At 41.4% G+C, this 19,430-nt stretch overlaps 2 protein-coding genes across 6 annotated transcripts in view; one reads left to right on the forward strand and one right to left on the reverse strand.

Annotated features, from left to right (window-relative positions):
* The window catches only part of VPS13B (vacuolar protein sorting 13 homolog B), a gene marked incomplete at both ends in the record, with an annotated part of 778,321 nt that extends 774,751 nt beyond the window's left edge, over window positions 1-3,570 (forward strand). For all 5 annotated transcript variants that reach the window (XM_079722541.1, XM_079722545.1, XM_079722542.1 and 2 more), the window contains one exon: window positions 3,322-3,570. In XM_079722541.1, coding sequence (XP_079578667.1) covers window positions 3,322-3,570 — 249 coding nt within the window. The remainder of the gene's footprint in view (window positions 1-3,321) is intronic.
* A 2,058-nt stretch (window positions 3,571-5,628) lies between these two features.
* COX6C (cytochrome c oxidase subunit 6C) lies at window positions 5,629-15,290 on the reverse strand. Its single transcript, XM_079722759.1, has 4 exons — window positions 15,264-15,290; window positions 14,060-14,194; window positions 12,966-13,094; window positions 5,629-5,750 (listed from the first exon to the last, which is right to left on the reverse strand). Exons 2-3 carry the CDS (start codon window positions 14,171-14,173, stop codon window positions 12,981-12,983), a joined length of 228 nt encoding a protein of 75 aa, XP_079578885.1. The 5' UTR covers window positions 14,174-14,194; window positions 15,264-15,290; the 3' UTR covers window positions 5,629-5,750; window positions 12,966-12,980.
* Between the last annotated feature and the right edge of the window lie 4,140 nt (window positions 15,291-19,430).

The following is a 19,430-nucleotide window of genomic DNA, read 5'->3' on the forward strand; positions in this document are numbered from 1 at the left end:
GGGACAGGAGAGGACCACCACAGAAGTGAGGGATGTCATGAGGGAAACAAGGCACAAGCAGTAGGCCTGGCCTTTGCAAGCTCACAAACCAAGAGGCCTGACTCACTCTCCTCTCTCATTCCCAACTCCTGAGAGTTCAGGGTCAGAATTTTGTCAACTCTCTCCCATCCCCTGCTCTATATTCTGTGTGGCTCTGTGTTCCCTTTCCAATAGGACACTTTCCCATCCCCCAAGTACCACAAGATACCTCCTGGGGATGCTGCTCAGGCTCTTGGGGCAGCTCCCTGGCCACACAGCTCCTGAGATGTGCTGGCTGCTGGCTCCCGGCTCCACATAAGTTGATGTAGAATGGATGTTCAGGTGGGGCATTCTGGGTGTCAGGGGTCAGAGGTGAGCAGCAGTGCAGCCCGGGGTGAGCAGGTGCACCCACTGCAGAACTGCCCTGCCCCTACCCTCCCTGCTGACTGCCCGATCCATGGGGCCCTGAGAGTTGACCTCAGAGACAGACATCTTTTTTTTTCCCCACACAGCTTGACGGGGATGGATCAGAGGCAAGGTGTAGCCTGCTGGTCCTAACTTAGGGTCTGAGTAGCCCCAAGAAAAGGACAGCAAACCTGCCTCCAGCAGGTCCTGCCTGATTCCTTCTTTCATTATTTTCTTCCTGGTATGGGAGCCTGCGTCTCCCTCACACCACTGTTTGCGTAAAATTATTTGAGAAGATGGAAGGCAGCCAACCACAACAACTCTGAGATTTCTCTAGTTTCTTGGATCGTAATCAGTCAGGCTTTAAGCTGGGGCTTGGCACTAGGACTACATTGCTGGTTCGAGTTGATGACTTTCTGGGAATAAACAGAGGTCAGATGTCCAGCCTGACTTTATTAGATCTGCCAAAATCTTCTGATCCAGATGACAATAAAGCAGCAGTGATCTGGCTACAGGCCTTGGCAGGGGATAGTATCATTATCTTCAAGTCCTTGGTCCTTAACGAGAAGCTCCCAAAGCCCTGAGGAATATCTGTGACCATTGTTATTCCTTAGTTGCTTGGGAAATATTTCAGATCTTAAACTATTGAGACTAGAGAATCATCTTTAGCTGTTAAACTGTCTTCAACTGTGATCTTTCTCTTTGACTTTTCTGCTTGAGGAAGGGGTACTGTGGCGAATCACAGCTGGAGGGGAACAGACCTCAGTTTCTCCAGGGGTTACTGAGATGACAGGTGGAGTCACCCCTCCCCCCCCCAGAAGTTGCCAAGGCTAACCGAGACCATGGGAACAGTGAGTTAGAGGCAGAAGCACTAACACTCTGGACGCCGTGCTCACCACTCGTTTTCCATTGGTGCTCAGTGATGACAGGGTCAGGGCGAGGGGGTAGCTGAGACAGAGGCAGGAAGAGATGACAGAGCAGGAATACTGCAGGGCAGCTCCTGAGCTTACACAGCAGCACCCGGCACTGGGCAGACCTGGGCAAACTGGTAGATACCAAGCATGCTGTCAGCCTCCAAATTGCACTTTCTCACTATCTATCTGTTTCCTTTACCTCTAAACCCCAACTCCTTATTAACAAAAAGTAACTGCCCAATTAATCCTGTGTCCAAACCCTCACCTCCTGCCTCACCCCAATGGAGACCCAAGCTGCAGAACAAAATGGTCTTTTGTTTTTTGAGAGATAGGAGACCCTTCCTTAATAGTGCTATAATCCTGTGTATTTTCAAAATGCGAGGAGGGGAGGCACTCAGCAGTGCTGCCTGACAGTGCAGTTTCCTCAGTGGCCATACCTAACCTAATCCACAGATGTTAAGCGGGGCTGGGAAGCCTACCCATTATATTCCAGTGAAAACTAAAGAACAGTATTTTAAAATCTTTACATGAAATGGCTTTTCTGGGATTTTTGCTCTAGATGCTAGGAAACACAGCTCCTTTGAATTTTGGAAGGAATTAATTTGTAGATGACATCATTCGGTATATTCAAATATGGCAGGATTTTTTTAAAAACCAGCATTTGCTTTTCTTAGTTAAATGCAGCCATTTTTAGGGTAATAATTGCTTAATATGCCTGGCACATTATTGAAATCCCTTATGAGAGGCTCACAATGAGTCAGAAGGTCAATTTATTCCTTGGCCATGTTCCTTTCACAACACGGGTTTTCCTGTGCTGCTGTTCAGGAGGAGCAATTAAGACTCTTGTGTATTCAGAGCTTTCCAGCTGAATCCTGACCCCATCAAATGATATCATCAGAGCTCTGGCTTTTGCCTGGTGGTGCACAGCTTTCATCTGTCAGTGAATCTTTGGGGGCCTTTATTTTCTTTCCCAAGCTTAAAAATATGAACTGAACTCTAATGGATGCCCTACTTATTCCTTATTTCTCTGGCAGGCAGACCTCTTTACCATCCCACTGGCTTTCTGCAGCTTTTAAGACACCCTTGGCTGCATCGTCTCTGTGCCCTACACAGAAATATATAAATTCTTTACTATTTCAAAACCTAAAAAGCCCTCATTAAAATGTTTATAATTCTTCCAGAGTGGTCTTCCCAATATTTGGTAGGTAAAGACCACTGAAAGGTCAGTGGCTACCTGATCCCCACAGGTCAGTGGCTTACACTGGAGACTTCCCACTCCACTTGATTTACACAGTAGATAGCTACAGCATTTCAGGATGGGAGGAATTTATAGCTCCACTTGCCTTTGATGGGTACTTTCTCAGAGAATCTCTCTTAAGAACTTAGGTAGTATATCTCAGTTCTCCTATTTGAGTTCCACTGAAGATGAGCCAGACTTTTATGAACCATAAATGTACTTTGCATCCTCCCTCTTTTCCATAAAAATTTCCCCTTCCTCTGCCCAGTTTTTTTATTTTCTCTGGCTTTAAATCCTAGTATTTATAAAAGCAGAAAATGTTACAGTTCAAAAGGTATTTGTTTTTCTAATGCTCTGTCCAAAGCCACTGGGTTTGAAAGAGGTAAAGAGGTTCTGTCTGTCTGGAGAGGTTTGCAGAGACAAGCAAACAGAGCTTTTATCTCAGGGTTTAATGTTGATTAGATTCAAGCAGAGGAAAGACACTTTTCTCCTTTGTTCCTGGACTAGGCTAGTAAAGAGCCAGTGACAGATGTTTTGAGAGTTAGTTAATGAGTAAAATATTCTGAAATCGTCAACTTCAAACAAACATGGGAGTTTTACACAACACCAAATGCTTATTCGGTGGCTTTATTAGATAACCTAAAAGGCACACTATCCAATGTCTCAAGGCAAGAGAAGGAATGATTTTGTTATGGAAGTCTCCTTATGAGCGTTTGGCAACTAAAAAAACCTTTTTTTGGATCCCAGGTGGATGGAGTTCGAGAGAGACTGTCAGAGCAACAGTATAACAGACTTGTGGACTATATCACAAAGACATCTTGTCACCTGGCCCCCAGCTGCTCTTCCATGCAGACACTATGCCCTGTGGTGACTGTGGAACCTCTCCCTTCCACTGTGAAAACATACCATTATATGGTTGAGCCACACTTTGCCCAAGTCTTCATCAGTAAATTTACCATGGTGAAAAATAAAGCCCTGAGGAAAGGGTTCCCTTGAGTCCCCTCTGAGGTGTTGATTCCTGCTTGTGCAATTTATTTCTGAAAAAGAAACCTAATGAGCTCTAACAACATCTAATGTGGACAAAACCCAATGTTCTATAGTTGTTATAGTAATTTTCTAGCCTCTTCCAAAACTAATTCAGGTTCTTCCTTTTTCCCAAAAGATACTTCAAAACTGAGTGATTGATTGATTAAAAACCCTATTCCTTTCCCATTTGGGGTCAATGAACAGAATCCTATTATTAATCTTATCACGTGCAGAAAATACATTCCTTTTTGCTGTTTCCTAAAATTTCGACTATAATTAGGCTCTCTTAACTAACACAAAACATGGTCAGGCCTTGGAAACAGATTAAAACTTCATCCTCAGTTGCATCTGTTTTTAGGCTGAGACAACTGCCTAATACCCTCGTCTGCAGAGGTTCAGATTCTTCATATGAAATTAAATGCTTAGGAGCTTACTGTTTAACTTGTTAATAAATTTGTTACTTAAATGTGATGCTGTTTCTTTAAGTGAAAGCTGCCATGTACATTCCTAAATCTTTATGGAAATTTACAAAGCATTCTGATGACTGTCCAGGTACATTTTTGGAACAAATGTTTTTCTAGTTTGTTTTACTAGGCAAGCTTAGAGAATCTTTTGTCTACTGATAAAAACAGACCCCAGGTGCTCAGGTGAGTTAGTTCCATAAGCAAAACACTACTGGGGAACTCCCGCTACTGGTTATTACTGTGGAAGGACTCACCCTGATGCACTGGCAGACTCAAGAACCCAAACATTAACCTGAATAATAGTTTATTTTGCTGACTTGGCTTGATCAAGCATAAAGATATTCCCAGTATCTGACATTCTTTTGTCTTTAAAGATGGATTTGGCTTAAGATCCTGGGTCACCAGGTACCACCTTTAATATTCAGTAAAAATTTGATACTCCAATTAAAACACATTTTTACTCATTACATCCAAACTTGGGCCTACAACCTGATACCTACAATTGGGAGATGCTAAGAAAATTCAGTTTCAAATGCCCACTTTAACTTTCTTTAAACTTAGTAAGCCTCACATGTTATTGGGCATAAGAGGTCACTGCACAGTTGTTTGCTGTTAATGGAAATTCAGGCTGAATATGGAAAAAATGGTTCCACCATTACTTTGCTGTAATCATACTCATTTAGGAAAGTTTTGTCAACCTCGAGTAACTATTTTTAAGATTGTAAATATCTATTAAGTCGTATGGTAATTTTGCATACTACTTTAAGAATTGTTATATGAAATTGTTTAAAATAAAAGGAATCCTTGAATTACTGGTAACACATAAATGTGGGTTCTTAAAATGCAGCTTTTCACTGATACTTGGGTTTATTACAGTTTACATCATTGGAACTCAGGAATTTTGCATGAGTTAAAAAGAAAATTTTTGTTAACATAAAGAACTGGTGATTAAATTAGCTGTGGCTAAAATACACTTAATTCTTAAAGCTCTCTGTAGTATCACTTTGATCACAACAAAACCACAATTATTAAAGGGGAGAAAGTTCCTAAGACCTCCCTGAAAAAATATTACCACACTTTAAATTAGCAGACATTACTCAATCGCAATTCCAATTAAATAACACAACTTTTTCTAGACTAGATGTATATTCCATATTGTATAGTTAGGTCTTCAATAAAGTAATACTGAGTAAAGAACCTTAAATTTTAATTACCTACTATTACATCTGTCCAGTGGTTGGATCCAGTAGGGCAATCCAGTGACAATGAAGTCCAAAGACGTTTTATTGGAAAGGCAAGTCTCTGTTCCTTTTAAGAGCCCACAGTATAGTAGTCATGTCGGCTCATGCAGACCCCTTAAACCCATGGCCCAGGCAGTTACCTCAGTGAAATGGACAAAATGTGAGAGGAATCAAAAATGTCCTAAAACAATGAAAATTTTTAAAAATATTGAAATCAAGTTATCGTCATAAGATTCATAAAGTTAAAAATCCCTGACCAGTTCTAATGCAAGTACCCTGAACTGTAAGTAGCAGCAAGAGTAACTGCACAAAAATTTAGTGTCCACAGTATTTGTTAATCATTTATTTATCACGAGAAACTATTCCTTAGCCCAGATATTGGTAGTTCATAGTTCAGGAACACAGGTAAGTGACAAACTTCCATGGAATTCAACCCAAAGAAATTCTGTGGAGAAAAACAGAGTGGCCAAGTTAATGACAATCATTCTCTTAATACCTCACCATGCTAGAGAACCCCTGAGGTCTACTGCTATCAGTGGAAGCCACACTTTGATCGCTCACCCTTAGCCCAGGAGCAGCCCTGTTCAGGCTGCCTGGGCTCCAGGTCCATTCTCCCCCATGCTCCCTAACCTCCCTGACCAGCCTCTTTTCCATTTGGGGCATTCACACCTTACTTTGGGTTTTTTTGCTTTCATTTACCAAATTCTGTTTTTCTTCAAGTCCACCCCCACTCTGTTCCCTTCTCATACCCGTACTGTTCTTAAAAACCAGTAGCCCATCTGTTCTAAACATTTCTATTCCTATCTCCAAATCTGTTCCTCTTTTTCTTATTGTTTTTTAAACAATCAACTTCTTGTAAGTAAAAGGTAAAAAATATATATTTTTAAAAATCAGCCTGTTAACATCTGATCATGAAATGCATACCCACTGTGGAAGTTTTGAAAATTTCAAAGGTACAAGAAAACAACAATGTTAAGATTCCACACACAACCACTAATATTTTCTTGATCTTTTTACCTTTAGCCTTTTTTTCTGTGCACTCTTTATTTAACACAGATTACCCTTTACAAAATACATTCTTAGTTTTCTATTCTACTAATTTCTGTTACTTTGTGATTACCAATTCTAAGGGACATAATAGTCCATGATATGAATGTCATAAATTCCTTATAAATTTTCCAACCACTGGGAATAAAGTTGTTTTTCTACTATTATGTATTATATATATTAAACTGTGGCATGTATCTGTGACTCAGATACCTCCTTAATATAAACAACTATAGAAATGGAATGTAATAGAGTTGAATCTTATATTAAGCAGAAGTTATTCATAGTCAAAATTATCCTTAAATCTTTTAGAAAACTGACCTGAGTCCAATACAGCAGGTCTCCCCCACAACCCAGATCTTGGGAAAGATCACACACACACACTCTCACACATACATACATATGGCAGTTGGAATGCTCCTTCAGGAACAGTCTGCCTGAAAAAAAAAAAGCACATTCACATTCCCCTTGTCACAGCAAACTCACACTGGGGTGGTAGACAGGATCTTTAACTCTACTTGAATTGTTCTACCTTACTATTTTGTTGAGCCTGAATGAAGTTAAACACATGAATTACAAGATTCCATAGTACAAATAGTTTCATCAGGTACTGGACACATGCTTTCAAATCAATTTAACAGATGACCTTTCATCAGCACACAAGCCAGTCCTCTTCTAGACACAGAACCTTAATCACACTGTCCATAAGGCAGTGGACCTTAACCACCCAAACCAGAATCTCTGGAAAGCCACCAAGTCACCTATGGACATGCAAATAAACTATAAAAGGTGTCCAAAACTTGTTTTTTAAAGCACTTCTAAAGATGTGATTTTTCCTGATGCCAATCTAGCAGTAATAGCACAACATGCAAAATGATTCTGAACATAAAATTAACTTCATGTCAGCAAGATGGTGCAATAACAAAGCTCCATACCCCTACTCCCTAAAAAGAGAAAAAGCAACAACACATGGACCGAAGTGTCTTTGTGAGAACTGCAGAAATCAATTAAGCTGCAACAACCAAGCAAACACCTAAATATGAAAAAGCTGCACTCAAAACGGCAGGAAATGTCGTGCACTGTTTTCTCACGCTTGCCCCACCCCCTCCTCAATGCAGGAGGTGTGGTCAGGAGGGAAGTGACCAATTCCTGACTCCTCCTTCAGGGCAGAAGGAAAAGAGAAGACCCTGCATGCAATGTTCTGGCTTATTTGAGGGCTTCCCAAGGGACTGCTTCTATCTTTATCTCAGAGCACTGATGAGAATGGTGACAGAGTTTAACTGACTTATGAGATACCACCAAAAAGACCAACGTATGTACTCTGGAAGTGCGAGAAGGGGCAGAGAGTTTATTTGAAGAAATAATGGCCAAAACCTTCCCAAATTTGAGGAAAGAAATGGATATATAAATACAAGATGTTACTGGAAGTAAGATGAACCCAAAGAGACCCAACACCAAGACACATTATAATCCAACTGTCAAAAACCAAAGACAATGGATCTTGGAAGCACCAAGAAAAAAATGATTCATCGCCTACAAGGGAGCCTCTGTAAGATTATCAGTGGATTTCTCAGGAGAAACCTTGCAGGTCACAAGGATGTCAGATGGTAAATACAAAGTGCTCACACACACACACACACACACACACACACACACACACACAAATTACCAACCAAGAATACTATAACCAGCAAAAATGTCCTTCAAAAATCAGGAAGAAAATTAAGACATTCCTAGATTTAAAAAAAACCTGAAAGATAAGGAGTTCATTACTACTAGATCTGCAATGAGAATTCTTCAAGTTGAAACAAAATTACACTAGACATGGACTTCCCTGGTGGCGCAGTGGTTAAGAATCTGCCTGCCAATGCAGGGGACACGAGTTGGATCCCTGGTCCAGGAAGATCCCACATGCTGTGGAGCAACTAAGCCCGTGCACCACAACTACTGAGCTTGCGCTCTAGAGCCCACGAGCCACAACTACTGAATCCCGTGCGCCTAGAGCCCACGCTCCGCAACAAGAGAAGCCACTGCAATGAGAAGCCCGCGCACCGCAACACGAAGAGTAGCCCCCGCTCACCACCACTAGAGAAAGCACATGCGCAGCAACAAAGACCCAACACAGCCAAAAATAAATAATAAATTAATAAAAAAATTACACTAGGCAGTAACTCAAAAGCCATGTGGAAATATAAAGTTCACTGGCAAAGGCAAATATATGAATAAATATAAAAGCCAGTGTTGTAACTGTTTCATATCCCCACTTTTAATTTTGTAGGATTTAGAGACAAAAGCTCTAAAAAAAAGAAATCTATGTTAATGGGTACACAATATCTAAAAATACAATTTGTGGCATTAGTAACAAAGTAGGCGAGCAGAGTTGTAAAAGAATTTTTGTATGTGATTGAAATAAGTTGTTACCAATTCAAAATAGATTATAACAATAGGTTGGTTTAAACTCCCCAAAAGTCATAGATCTGAGGAATGGATACAAAACAAGGTCCAACTATGAGCTGTCTACAAGAGATTCACTTTAGATCCAAGGACACACATAGTTTAAAAGCTAAGGATGGAAAAAGATTCCATACCAACAGCAATCAAGAGAGCAACAGGGCCTCCCTGGTGGCGCAGTGGTTGAGAGTCCGCCTGCCGATGCAGGGGATACGGGTTCGTGCCCCGGTCTGGGAGGATCCCATATACCGCGGAGCGGCTGGGCCCGTGAGCCATGGCTGCTGAGCCTGTGCATCCGGAGCCTGTGCTCCGCAACGGGAGAGGCCACAACAGTGAGAGGCCCGCGTACCACAAAAAAAAAAAAAAAAAAAAAAAGAGAGCAACAGTGGCTATACCATTAGCAGACAAAACAGACTTTAAGTCAAAAATGTTACAAAGACCAAGGACATTATATAATGATTCACCAAGAAGACAGATTATAAATATCAATATATATGCACCAAACATCAGAGCTTTGAAATATATGAAGCAAATGCTAACAGAATTGAAGGGAGAAATAGACAGCTCTACAGTAATAGTGGGTGACTTAAAAAACTTTCAATAATGGCTATAAGAACCAGATAGAAGATCATTAAGAAAATAAGTGGACTTGAACACTACAGACCAATCAAATCTAAGAGACAAATACAGAACATTCTACCTAACATGAGAATACACATTTTTTTTCTCAAGTGCATATGGATTAATTTCCATGTTAGGCCATAAAACCAGACAATAGATTTTAAAATACTGAAGTCACATAAAGTATCTTTTCTGGTCACAACAGATGAAACTAGAAATTTATACCAGAAGGAAAATAGAAAAATCCACAAATATGTTGAAATTAAACATACCCTCCAACAACCAGTGGGTCAAAGTAGATATCAGAAAAGAAATTTAGCACTTCCCTGGTGGTGCAGTGGTTAAGAATCCACCTGCCAATGCAGGGGACACAGGTTTGATCCCTGGTCTGGGAAGATCCCACATGCCGCGGAGCAACTAAGCCCATGCGCCACAACTACTGGGCCCGTGCTCTAGAGCCTGTGAGCCACAACTACTGAGCCCATGTGCTCTAGGATCCACATGCCACAACTACGGAGCCCACGTGCTGCAACTACTGAAGCCCACGCGCTTAGAGCCCGTGCTCTGCAACGAGAAGCCACGCAATGAGAAGCCCGCTCACTGCAACAAAGAGCAGCCCCCACTCGCCACAAATAAAGAAAGCCCACGCGCAGCAAAGAAGACCAAATGCAGCAAAAAAATAAAGAAAAAAAATTTAAAAAGAAGATCAAGTCAACAACCTAAGTTTACACCTTAAAAAGGTAGAAAAAGGGGCTTCCCTGGTGGCGCAGTGGTTGAGAGTCTGCCTGCCGATGCAGGGGACACGGGTTTGTGCCCCAGTCCGGGAAGATCCCACATGCCGCGGAGCGGCTAGGCCCGTGAGCCATGGCCGCTGAGCCTGCGCGTCCGGAGCCCGCAACGGGAGAGGCCACAACAGTGAGAGGCCCGCGTACCGCAAAAAAAAAAAAAAAAAAAAAAAGGTAGAAAAAGAAAAGCAAGCTAAATGAAAGCTAGCAGGAAATAAAGATTAAACAAAATAGGGAACAGAAAAACACTAGAGATACATCAACAAAATCAAAAGAGCTGGTTATTTGCAAAGATCAACCAATATAACAAACCTTTAGTCAGACTAAGAAAAAAGAAGACTCAACTAAAAACAGAAATTAAAGGGACATTATGTCACCAAATTAGATCACCCACATGAAATGGAATAATTAGATCACCCACAGGAAATGGAATAATTCCTATAAACACACAACCTACCAAGAAATAAGAAACAGATTAACAGACTTATAACTAAATAAGGAGATTAAATCACCAATCAATAACCTCCCAACAAAGAAAAGCCCAGGATCAGATGGCTTCACAGGGAAATTCTACCAAACACTTAAAAGAGTTAACACCAATCCTCCTCAAGCTCTTCCAAAAAACTGAAGGGGGGCGGGGGGGAACATTTCCAAATTCACTCTATGTATTTTTTTGTTTTCTATATATTTATATTAAGACATCTTAAACATTTCTGTATGACGGAGAGACTGCCCCCCACCATGTTTTCCTGAACCTCTCACGTGTCTCTTGTGGCCACATCTGACTCACCATCTCATTTAGGAATATAAAACATTCTATAAGACCAGCATTACCCTGATATCAAAGTCAGACAAATATAACATAAGAAACTAGAGTAATATACCAAATACAGATGCAAAAATCCTTCATAAAATACTAGCAAACAGTTCAACAGCTCATTAAAAGGATTACATACCATGACCAAGGATGATTCAACATATGAAAATATACCACAGAAGTACAAAAAAGCCACATGATCACCTCAACTAATTCAGAAAACGCATCTGAAAAATTCAATACCTTTTCATGATTTAAAAAAAATTCAAATAAAGAACAAAAAGAGGGCTTCCCTGGTGGCTCAGTGGTTGAGAGTCTGCCTGCCGATGCAGGGGATGCGGGGTCTGGGAGGATCCCGCGTGCCGCGGGGCGGCTGGGCGTCCAAGCCTGTGCTCCGCAGTGGGAGAGGCCACAGCAGTGAGAGGCCCGTGTACCGCAAAAAACATAAAAAAAAAAAAGAACAGAAAGAAACTACCTCAATATAATAAAGGTGATACATGAGAATCCCACAGCTAATATACTCAATAGTGAAAGACTTAAAAGCTTCTCCAAGGTCGGAAAAAAAAAAAACAAGGATGCCCATTCTTACCCCTTCTCTTCAACATAGTATTGGAAGTCCTAGTCAGAGCAATTAGGGAAGAAAAAGAAATAAAAGACATCCAAATTGGAAAGGAAGAAGTAAAACTATCTCTGCAGATGACCTGATCTTATATGCAGAAATCCCAAAAAGATTTCACACGCATGCAAAAAACTGTTAGAATAATATCGGCAAAGCTGCAGGATACAAAATCAACGCACGAAATCAGCTGTGTTTCTAGACACTAACAATGAATAATCAGAAAAGCAAATTAAGGAAACAATCCCAATTACATTAGCATTAAAAAAAAAATACAATTCTTAGGAATAAACTTCACCAAGGAGGCAAAAGACTTCTATACTGAAAGATACAAAACATTGCTGAAATTAAAGAAACAAATGGAAAGACATCCTGTGTTCATGTTCCCTTAACATCATATCCAAAAATTAACAAAATGGATCAAAGACCTAAAAGAGCTAATAAAACTATAAAACTTTTGCAGAAAATATAATACTTTACAACACTGGATTTGTCAATGATTTCTTAAACATGACACCAAAAGCACGGGCAACAAAAGAAAAATTACATAAATTAGACTATCAAAATTTCAAATGTGCATCAAAGGACACAATTAACAGACTGAAAAGGCAATCCATAGAATGGGAGAAAATATCTAAATCATATCTGATAGGGAGTTTTAAATAACTCCTACAACTCAACAAAAGCAATCCAATTAAAAGTGGGAAAAGGACTTGAATAGACATTTCTCCAGAGAACATACACAAATGGCCAAAAAACATGGGAAAAGATGCTCAACATCATTAACCATTAGGGAAATGCAAACGAAGACCAAAATAAAACAACACCTCACACCCATTTGGATGTCTACTATCAACAAACCAGAAAACAAGTGTTCACAAGGATGTGGAGTAATTGGGACCCTTGTGAACAGAAGTTGGTGAAGTGAAAAATGGTGCAGCCACTATGTAAAATAGTATGGCGGTTCCTTAAAAAATTAAAAACAGAACTACCATATGCCTTAGCAACTCCACTTCTGAGTATATACTCAAAAAAGTATTAAAGCAGGGTATCAAACAGATATCTGCACACAAAGCAGCAGCATTATTCACAGCAGCCAAAAGCAATCCAAGTGTCCATTAACAGATGATTAAACAAAATGTGGTATACAGATAAAATTGACTACTTAGATGGAAAGAGTTCTGAAGACTGGTTGTACAACAATGTAAATGTACTTGACAATACTGAACTGTACACTTAAAAATAAAGTTAAGACTGTATATTTTATATATATTGCCACAGTTAAAAAAGATTTTAAACAGTAATTTCAAATAACCATATTACCTTTATATTCCAAAATCACTTTGCACTCTGAAAGATACCAGCCTTCCTCATCTCCTCAAAATCTTTTAGGGAATCATAATTTCTGTAGAAATCTGCATATGCCTTCTTTCTTGGTTCAGCCACAGCAAACTAAAAGGTAACATATCACATTTAGGACTTATTTTTTTTAATTATTAGAAACAATATCTAAAAACAACATAATCACCAAGTTTTTGTTCACCTTGAATCCTACTTACCTTGAATCCTATTATTAAGGCCCTTAAAGAGGTAATTAAGTTAAAATGAAATCTTTAGGGTGGGTCCTAACCCAATATGACTAGCATCCTTAGAGGAGAAGAAAATTCATACAGAAACAATGCTAACACACAGAGGACCATGTGATGAGAGGGAGAAGACAGGAATACAAAGCCAAGGTGAGAGGCCTCAGAAATCAACCCCACAGCCAACTTTTTTTTTGGACGCGGCGCAGGGCATGCAGGATCTTATTTCCCCAACCAGGGATCGAACCAGTGACTCCTGCAGTGGAAGCACGGAGTCTCAACCACTGGACTGCCAGGGAAGTCCCCCACAGCTATCTTGATCTTGGATTTCCAGCCTTGAAAAAAAAATTTCTATTGTGGAAGCCACCCAGTTTGTGCTATTTTGTTATGGCAGCCCTAGCAAACTAAGACAGCTTCATTTAAAGATGGAGGACAAGCTACCTGGGGAATAAGATACTTTCCCATCACACTGAGGTGGGTGGAGAAAGGGTAAGAGGAAAGGAGCACATTAAAGAGGGAATTTCTTTAAAAAACTCTAGGGACTTCCCTGGCGGTCCAGTGGTTAAGACTTCGCCTTCCAATGCAGGGGGTGCAGGTTCGATCCCTGGTTGGGAAGTTAAGATCCCACATGCCTCGTGGCCAAAAAAACAAAACATAAAACAGAAGTAGTATTGTAACACGCTGAATAAAGAATTTTAAAATGGCCCACGTCAAAAAAAAAAAATCTTAAAAAAACAAAAGACTCTATATGCTATCTATGAAAATAAAATACATTTTCAAATTTAAAACACATTTTTGGACCATGAGCACAAAGTAAAAATAAAACATACATACCTTATAGAAAGTTGCAACTCCCAAGGAGACAAGGAATGCTCCAACGATATGAAATCGCAGACGCTTGGCCAGAAGACCACGCATCTGAGGTTTTGTCAAAGAACTGGAAGCCATGGTAGTTTTTCTCCTTGACAGCTAAAATAAAAGACAACTCTTAGAACATAAGATACCTAAAGAACTCTTCTGCATAATGCATTTTAATACCCAGAGAGGCACAGGCAGGACAGTGGACCGACTCCTCTCCCAAAGCCTAAGGTCTTTACTGGCTTAGCGGTTTCATCTTCTCACACGGTGAACGACCACCCTAAATAAGCAAGATGATCGCAGCCCAACAGTAGTAACCAGGGAACAAGAATGACAAAAACCTCACCCAACTACAGGGAAGATTAGCAGCGGCTCTGGATGGGGAATTACAAGTGCAAACAATCCTAGCATTTACTCTACAAGCTTACTACCAACTCATTTCAGCCTGTGAGACAGCTGTTTTCCCATTTTATTGAGAAAACCGGGATGCAGGAAGGTTACCGGACTATTTCAAGGTCACGCAATCAAGAACACTCGGGCGGGACCCCAGCAGGTCCCGCAGGGCCCACTTTGTGACCCGGGCCTGAAGGCCGCGGCGCGCGAGCCGGCCTCCCGACCTTCGGCGAGCGCGGCCCGGCCAGGGGCGGAAAGGTCGTGGGCGCGCGCAGGGGGCTGCCGGAAGCCCACCCCGGCCCTCCTACCACAAGCCCGGTGACCCTCCTGCAGCTTCCCAACTCCAATCACAAACGCTACCACAAAACTGACGCCCACTAAGGGCCGACGGTGCTCCTTAAGCCTCGGGAACGGATGAGGAAGAAACCACCTTCCCATTTTGTAGGTGAAAACAGTGGGACCAGACAGGTCAAAAGACGCAACCAAGGTCACGCTGAAGGCGGTAAAAAAGCAGCGGCCACCGGGCCCGGGCCGGCTGTCTCAAAAACCCGGCGGTCCCTCGAGGCCCACTCAGCAAACCCGACCCCCGTGGGACCCGCGCCGCCGGCCCGCCTCCCCTAAAAGGCCGCAACGCGGGCTTGCTGGGGTCGACGAGGGCGAGAGGCCTGAGGTTTTCCGCCCCAGAGATGCAGAGTAACGATTTAGCTCCAAGGAAGACCGACAGCAGGCAGCGGGAGGCGGCAGGTACGGGAATCCGAACGAGGGACGCAAAACGCCCAAGACTCACCTCAACAACGACGTCCTTGGAGAAATGGACGGCGTTACAGCAGCGCGCAGGCGCATAAATAGAGGGAATGGAGAGAGGATCCGGCTACGGTGGCCCAAAGAGTACAAAAGGCCTCCGGCGCACGTCCCGCCGTTCAGAGCTGAAGTTAACCTGCGTATTTAGCCTCTTCTCTGTGTAACCATGGATTCAGGGTTTGAACTTGTGAGTCAGTTTCCTTAGTCAAGTCGAGATATTGATCTTACTCATACACAGAGTTGATATGAACTTATTGGGGAATTCAAAGATTTTTAATATGTGAATTTTTTTTTTTTTAATGTACCCTACAAATACAGCACAAATCATCCTGGGCATGGATTGCTCCAACTATGTGCACAAACCAACATTTTCATTATGACTATCCTTATGCATCTAGCCATTTGTTTGGGTAAAGAGTAAATAAGACAGCCAAGTTCCAGGAACTCACAGCCCAGCAGATGAGACAGACATAAACTGAGTAACATCAATCCCAAGCAGTAGGCGCTACCGTAGACACGTGACCCTGGTGCTGCAGAAGCAATTACCTGCTTGGAAAAGCTGAGCAAGTTTGGATGGAAGTATTTGTGTGGACTTTTAGTAAAAGACAAGTGTTTTAAAGCAAGGCATCTCGGGGCTTCCCTGGTGGCGCAGTGGTTGTGAGTCCGCCTGCCGATGCAAGGGACACGGGTTCGTGCCCCGGTCCGGGAAGATCCCACATGCCGCGGAGCGGCTGGGCCCGTGAGCCATGGCCGCTGAGCCTGCGCGTCCGGAGCCTGTGCTCCGCGAGAGGCCACAGCGGTGGGCGGCCCGCGTACCGGAAAAAAAAAAAAAAAAAAGCAAGGCATCTGGAAGTTTATGGAAAGTAGTGTGTAAAGTAAGGCTCTTGTGCCTTAGGGTTGTCAGACTTGGTTTTTATTGAAATAACCTGGATTTTTACCGCATTATTCAACTCAGCAAGTACTGTGAAAGATTCATAGGATACATGTTATTGATTCAACATATATAGGTTGAGCAATTACTAGGTACCAGGCTCTGCTATTAGCAGGGAAGATCATCAAGGAGATCATGGAGTCTGTCCTCAACTTGTTAACAGATGGCTCTGGGGAGTGAAACCTTTCAGCCACACAGAAATGGTGCTAATTGAAGGTCAAAAAGCTCAACAACACGTTTTTTCAGACTTCTTATTGTTGTTGAAGACAAGTTCGTGTGCCTGAGAAATGGTGAGGCCAAACAAACTGAGATGTCAGAGTTTAGAGCAGAGAAAGGTTTATTGCAAAGGCCAACCAAGGAGAACAGACAGCCTGCGCTCAAAACAACCCGAATTCTTCAGTGGTTTGGGAGGAAGCGTTTTTAAGGGCAAAATTTGAGGTGAGGGCTGCAGAGTATGTGACTTTCCTGTGATTGGCTGGTGTTGAAGAAACAAGGTGGTGTTCCGGGAATCTTGTGCTCAGCCTGAAGTTACGTTCCTCCAGGAACTGGGTGGGGGCCTTAGTTCCTACCGAAGAACTCAAAGACATATTGTTATATATCTGTGAGGTGAGTTATCTGGGAGGTGAGTCTTAGAGAGTAAATACAGACCTCAAGTAACAGAACTAGAATTTAATATCTATTGAAACATCATCTTTTTCTTTCTAAAATTACCCTCACTTTTACCAAATATAGCCGAATTAAGACTAACTTGTTTACCAAATAAGTCTGGTTAATTGGTCACATAGGGTTTTTTACACTGGCTGTACTGGAACTTTTCATAAGGAGTCTCAGACAACTTTTATTTTTGAATTTTTTATTTTTTAAATTTTTTTGCCGTACGCGGGCCTCTCACTGTTGTGGCCTCTCCCGTTGCGGAGCACAGGCTCCGGACGCGCAGGCTCAGTGGCCATGGCTCATGGGCCTAGGCACTCCATGGCATGTGGGATCTTCCCGGACCGGGGCACAAACCCGTGTCCCCTGCATCGGCAGGCAGACTCTCAACCATTGTGCCACCAGGGAAGCCTTTTTTTTTTTTTTTTGAATTTTATTTTATTTTATTTTTTATACAGCAGGTTCTTATTAGCTATCTATTTTATACATATTAGTGTATATATGTCAATCCCAATCTCCCAGTTCATCACACCACCACCACCTGCCACACCACTTTCCCCCCTTGGTGTCCATATGTTTGTTCAGACAACTTTTAATAGGCCTCTCAAGGCCGGGAGAATCATGCCAAGGACTTGCCATTAGATTCTGCCTGGGTGAACTTCTCTCCCCTAGAGTTCCCCAAAATATCAAGATTCCTGTACCTGCCAGGAGGCCTTTCTTGTTCACCTGATAAATCTGTTCAGAACCTAAGAGTTTCCGATTTCTGGATGGATCAGGTAGAGAGAAAAGATAAATGTTTTAGTTCTACTTACAGAGGGGTAATTTACCAAATTGCTTTAAGTCATAATTAGCATAAGGGGAAGGGTTTTCTTATATCTGGAAAACACAGATCAAAACCAATAATATTCCAGACGAAAACCATGAAAATTATAACCATATTCATCAGTTCACTGAGTAAGCAATTCTTTTGTTAATAGTTTTATGAAGCCATCAGATTTTCCATTAGGATTCTTTAATTTCTTACCCAGTTCGGCAGTATGATCTGAAATTTACCAGAAACTGTGCTTGTCCAAAAGTCCTTCCTATGAATTTTCTAGAAGATGAAGCACTTTTGCAAAAGCATCAGAGTACAATAATAACTGTCTATACATGACAAGACTTTAAAAGGCAGTTAAGCACCTGATTATGATGTAATTGACAAAAAAACTTTGTTAGTGCTGTGACACACAACGTTTTAAGATAATAACTAGAATAATGACTGATAATGTTAGCAGATAGGTTAGGGGGTCCCTGGAGAAAAAAGAATCAGTTATAGCTTTTTGACATAAGAGAAGCCGTTTTAGGCCTAAGCCATTTTGTGATCTAAACCTGGCAACAATGCTTGCTCTTGAACAGGTCTCAGTAATAATGATCTTAAGGGAACAAAAGAACTGTTATCAGGCAAGAGAAGTAACAATAACAAAGATAAATCAGTTGTAAAGACTCCCAGTTCTGTTTCCATGGTAAAGGCTAGCCTGAAGCACTTTCTTGAGCTGTTTTGCAGAATTTAAACCCCCCTTGGGCACTCAGTCACAGAATCAATTGGAACCTAAGGGATGATGATGACTTTTTCTGACCCTTGTGAGTTCAGTCAACTAAAGCTTGGACTTGGTTGAACTTGTCCCCAGTTCAATGCTAAACTCTCCTCTGCTCAAGCCCCTTCGTGAATATGCATGTACCCTTAGCTTAAAACTGCCCCAATTTTGCTGCTGGGGAGACACTGCTTTGGGAAAGACCCCAGTGTTCTCCTTACTTGCTGCAAGTGGTAAAGCCATCCTTCTCCCTATATTTGGCTTGGTTTGACACCCACCAAGAGGCAAACCCAGTTTGGGGGTAACAATAACACTATATATCAGGACATATCCAAATTTTAGAAATTTCATGTAATTTCTAAAATGTCTATATTAATGATATTTACCCATACAGTATAACCTGAGAAGGCTTATCACTCATTTGACAATGCTTCCCATGTAATTTAACATACCAAATAATCCTAGTTAATTTAATCTCTCTGAGATGCTGAGATGCCTCAGGGTTCCTCTGAAGTATCCCAGAGTTAGCTGGAGGTCAAAAGAACCTCATTAAGAATTTGATATTTGGAAAGTTTGTCAAATATATCAAAATACTTGGTCAAATAATATCACAGGTCACTGTGAATACTTATTCACATAATCAAAGTGACAATAAAAGATTTTAAAAGCAAATACAGGTCACTTAAAGGCAAAGAAAAAATCTGTTATCAAAAGCACCGTTCTAAGAAAACTTTGTTCTCTTAACAGAGAGAAACCAAATCCAGTCTTGCACCAGCCTACTCTTAATAACAAAATCCATTTACCTAATTAAATTTAATCCAATCTGAGCCAATCCTGACCATGTACAAAACTTTTTTCTCAGTGTTCCTTTTCACAAACCTTCTACAACTTTTTTTTTTTTTTTTTTTTTGCGGTATGTGGGCCTCTCACTGTTGTGGCCTCTCCCGTTGCGGAGCACAGGCTCCGGACACGCAGGCTCAATGGCCATAGCTCACGGGCC

The sequence above is a fragment of the Hyperoodon ampullatus genome (genome assembly GCF_949752795.1).
Source record: "Hyperoodon ampullatus genome assembly, chromosome: 17".
NCBI lineage: Eukaryota > Metazoa > Chordata > Mammalia > Artiodactyla > Ziphiidae > Hyperoodon > Hyperoodon ampullatus.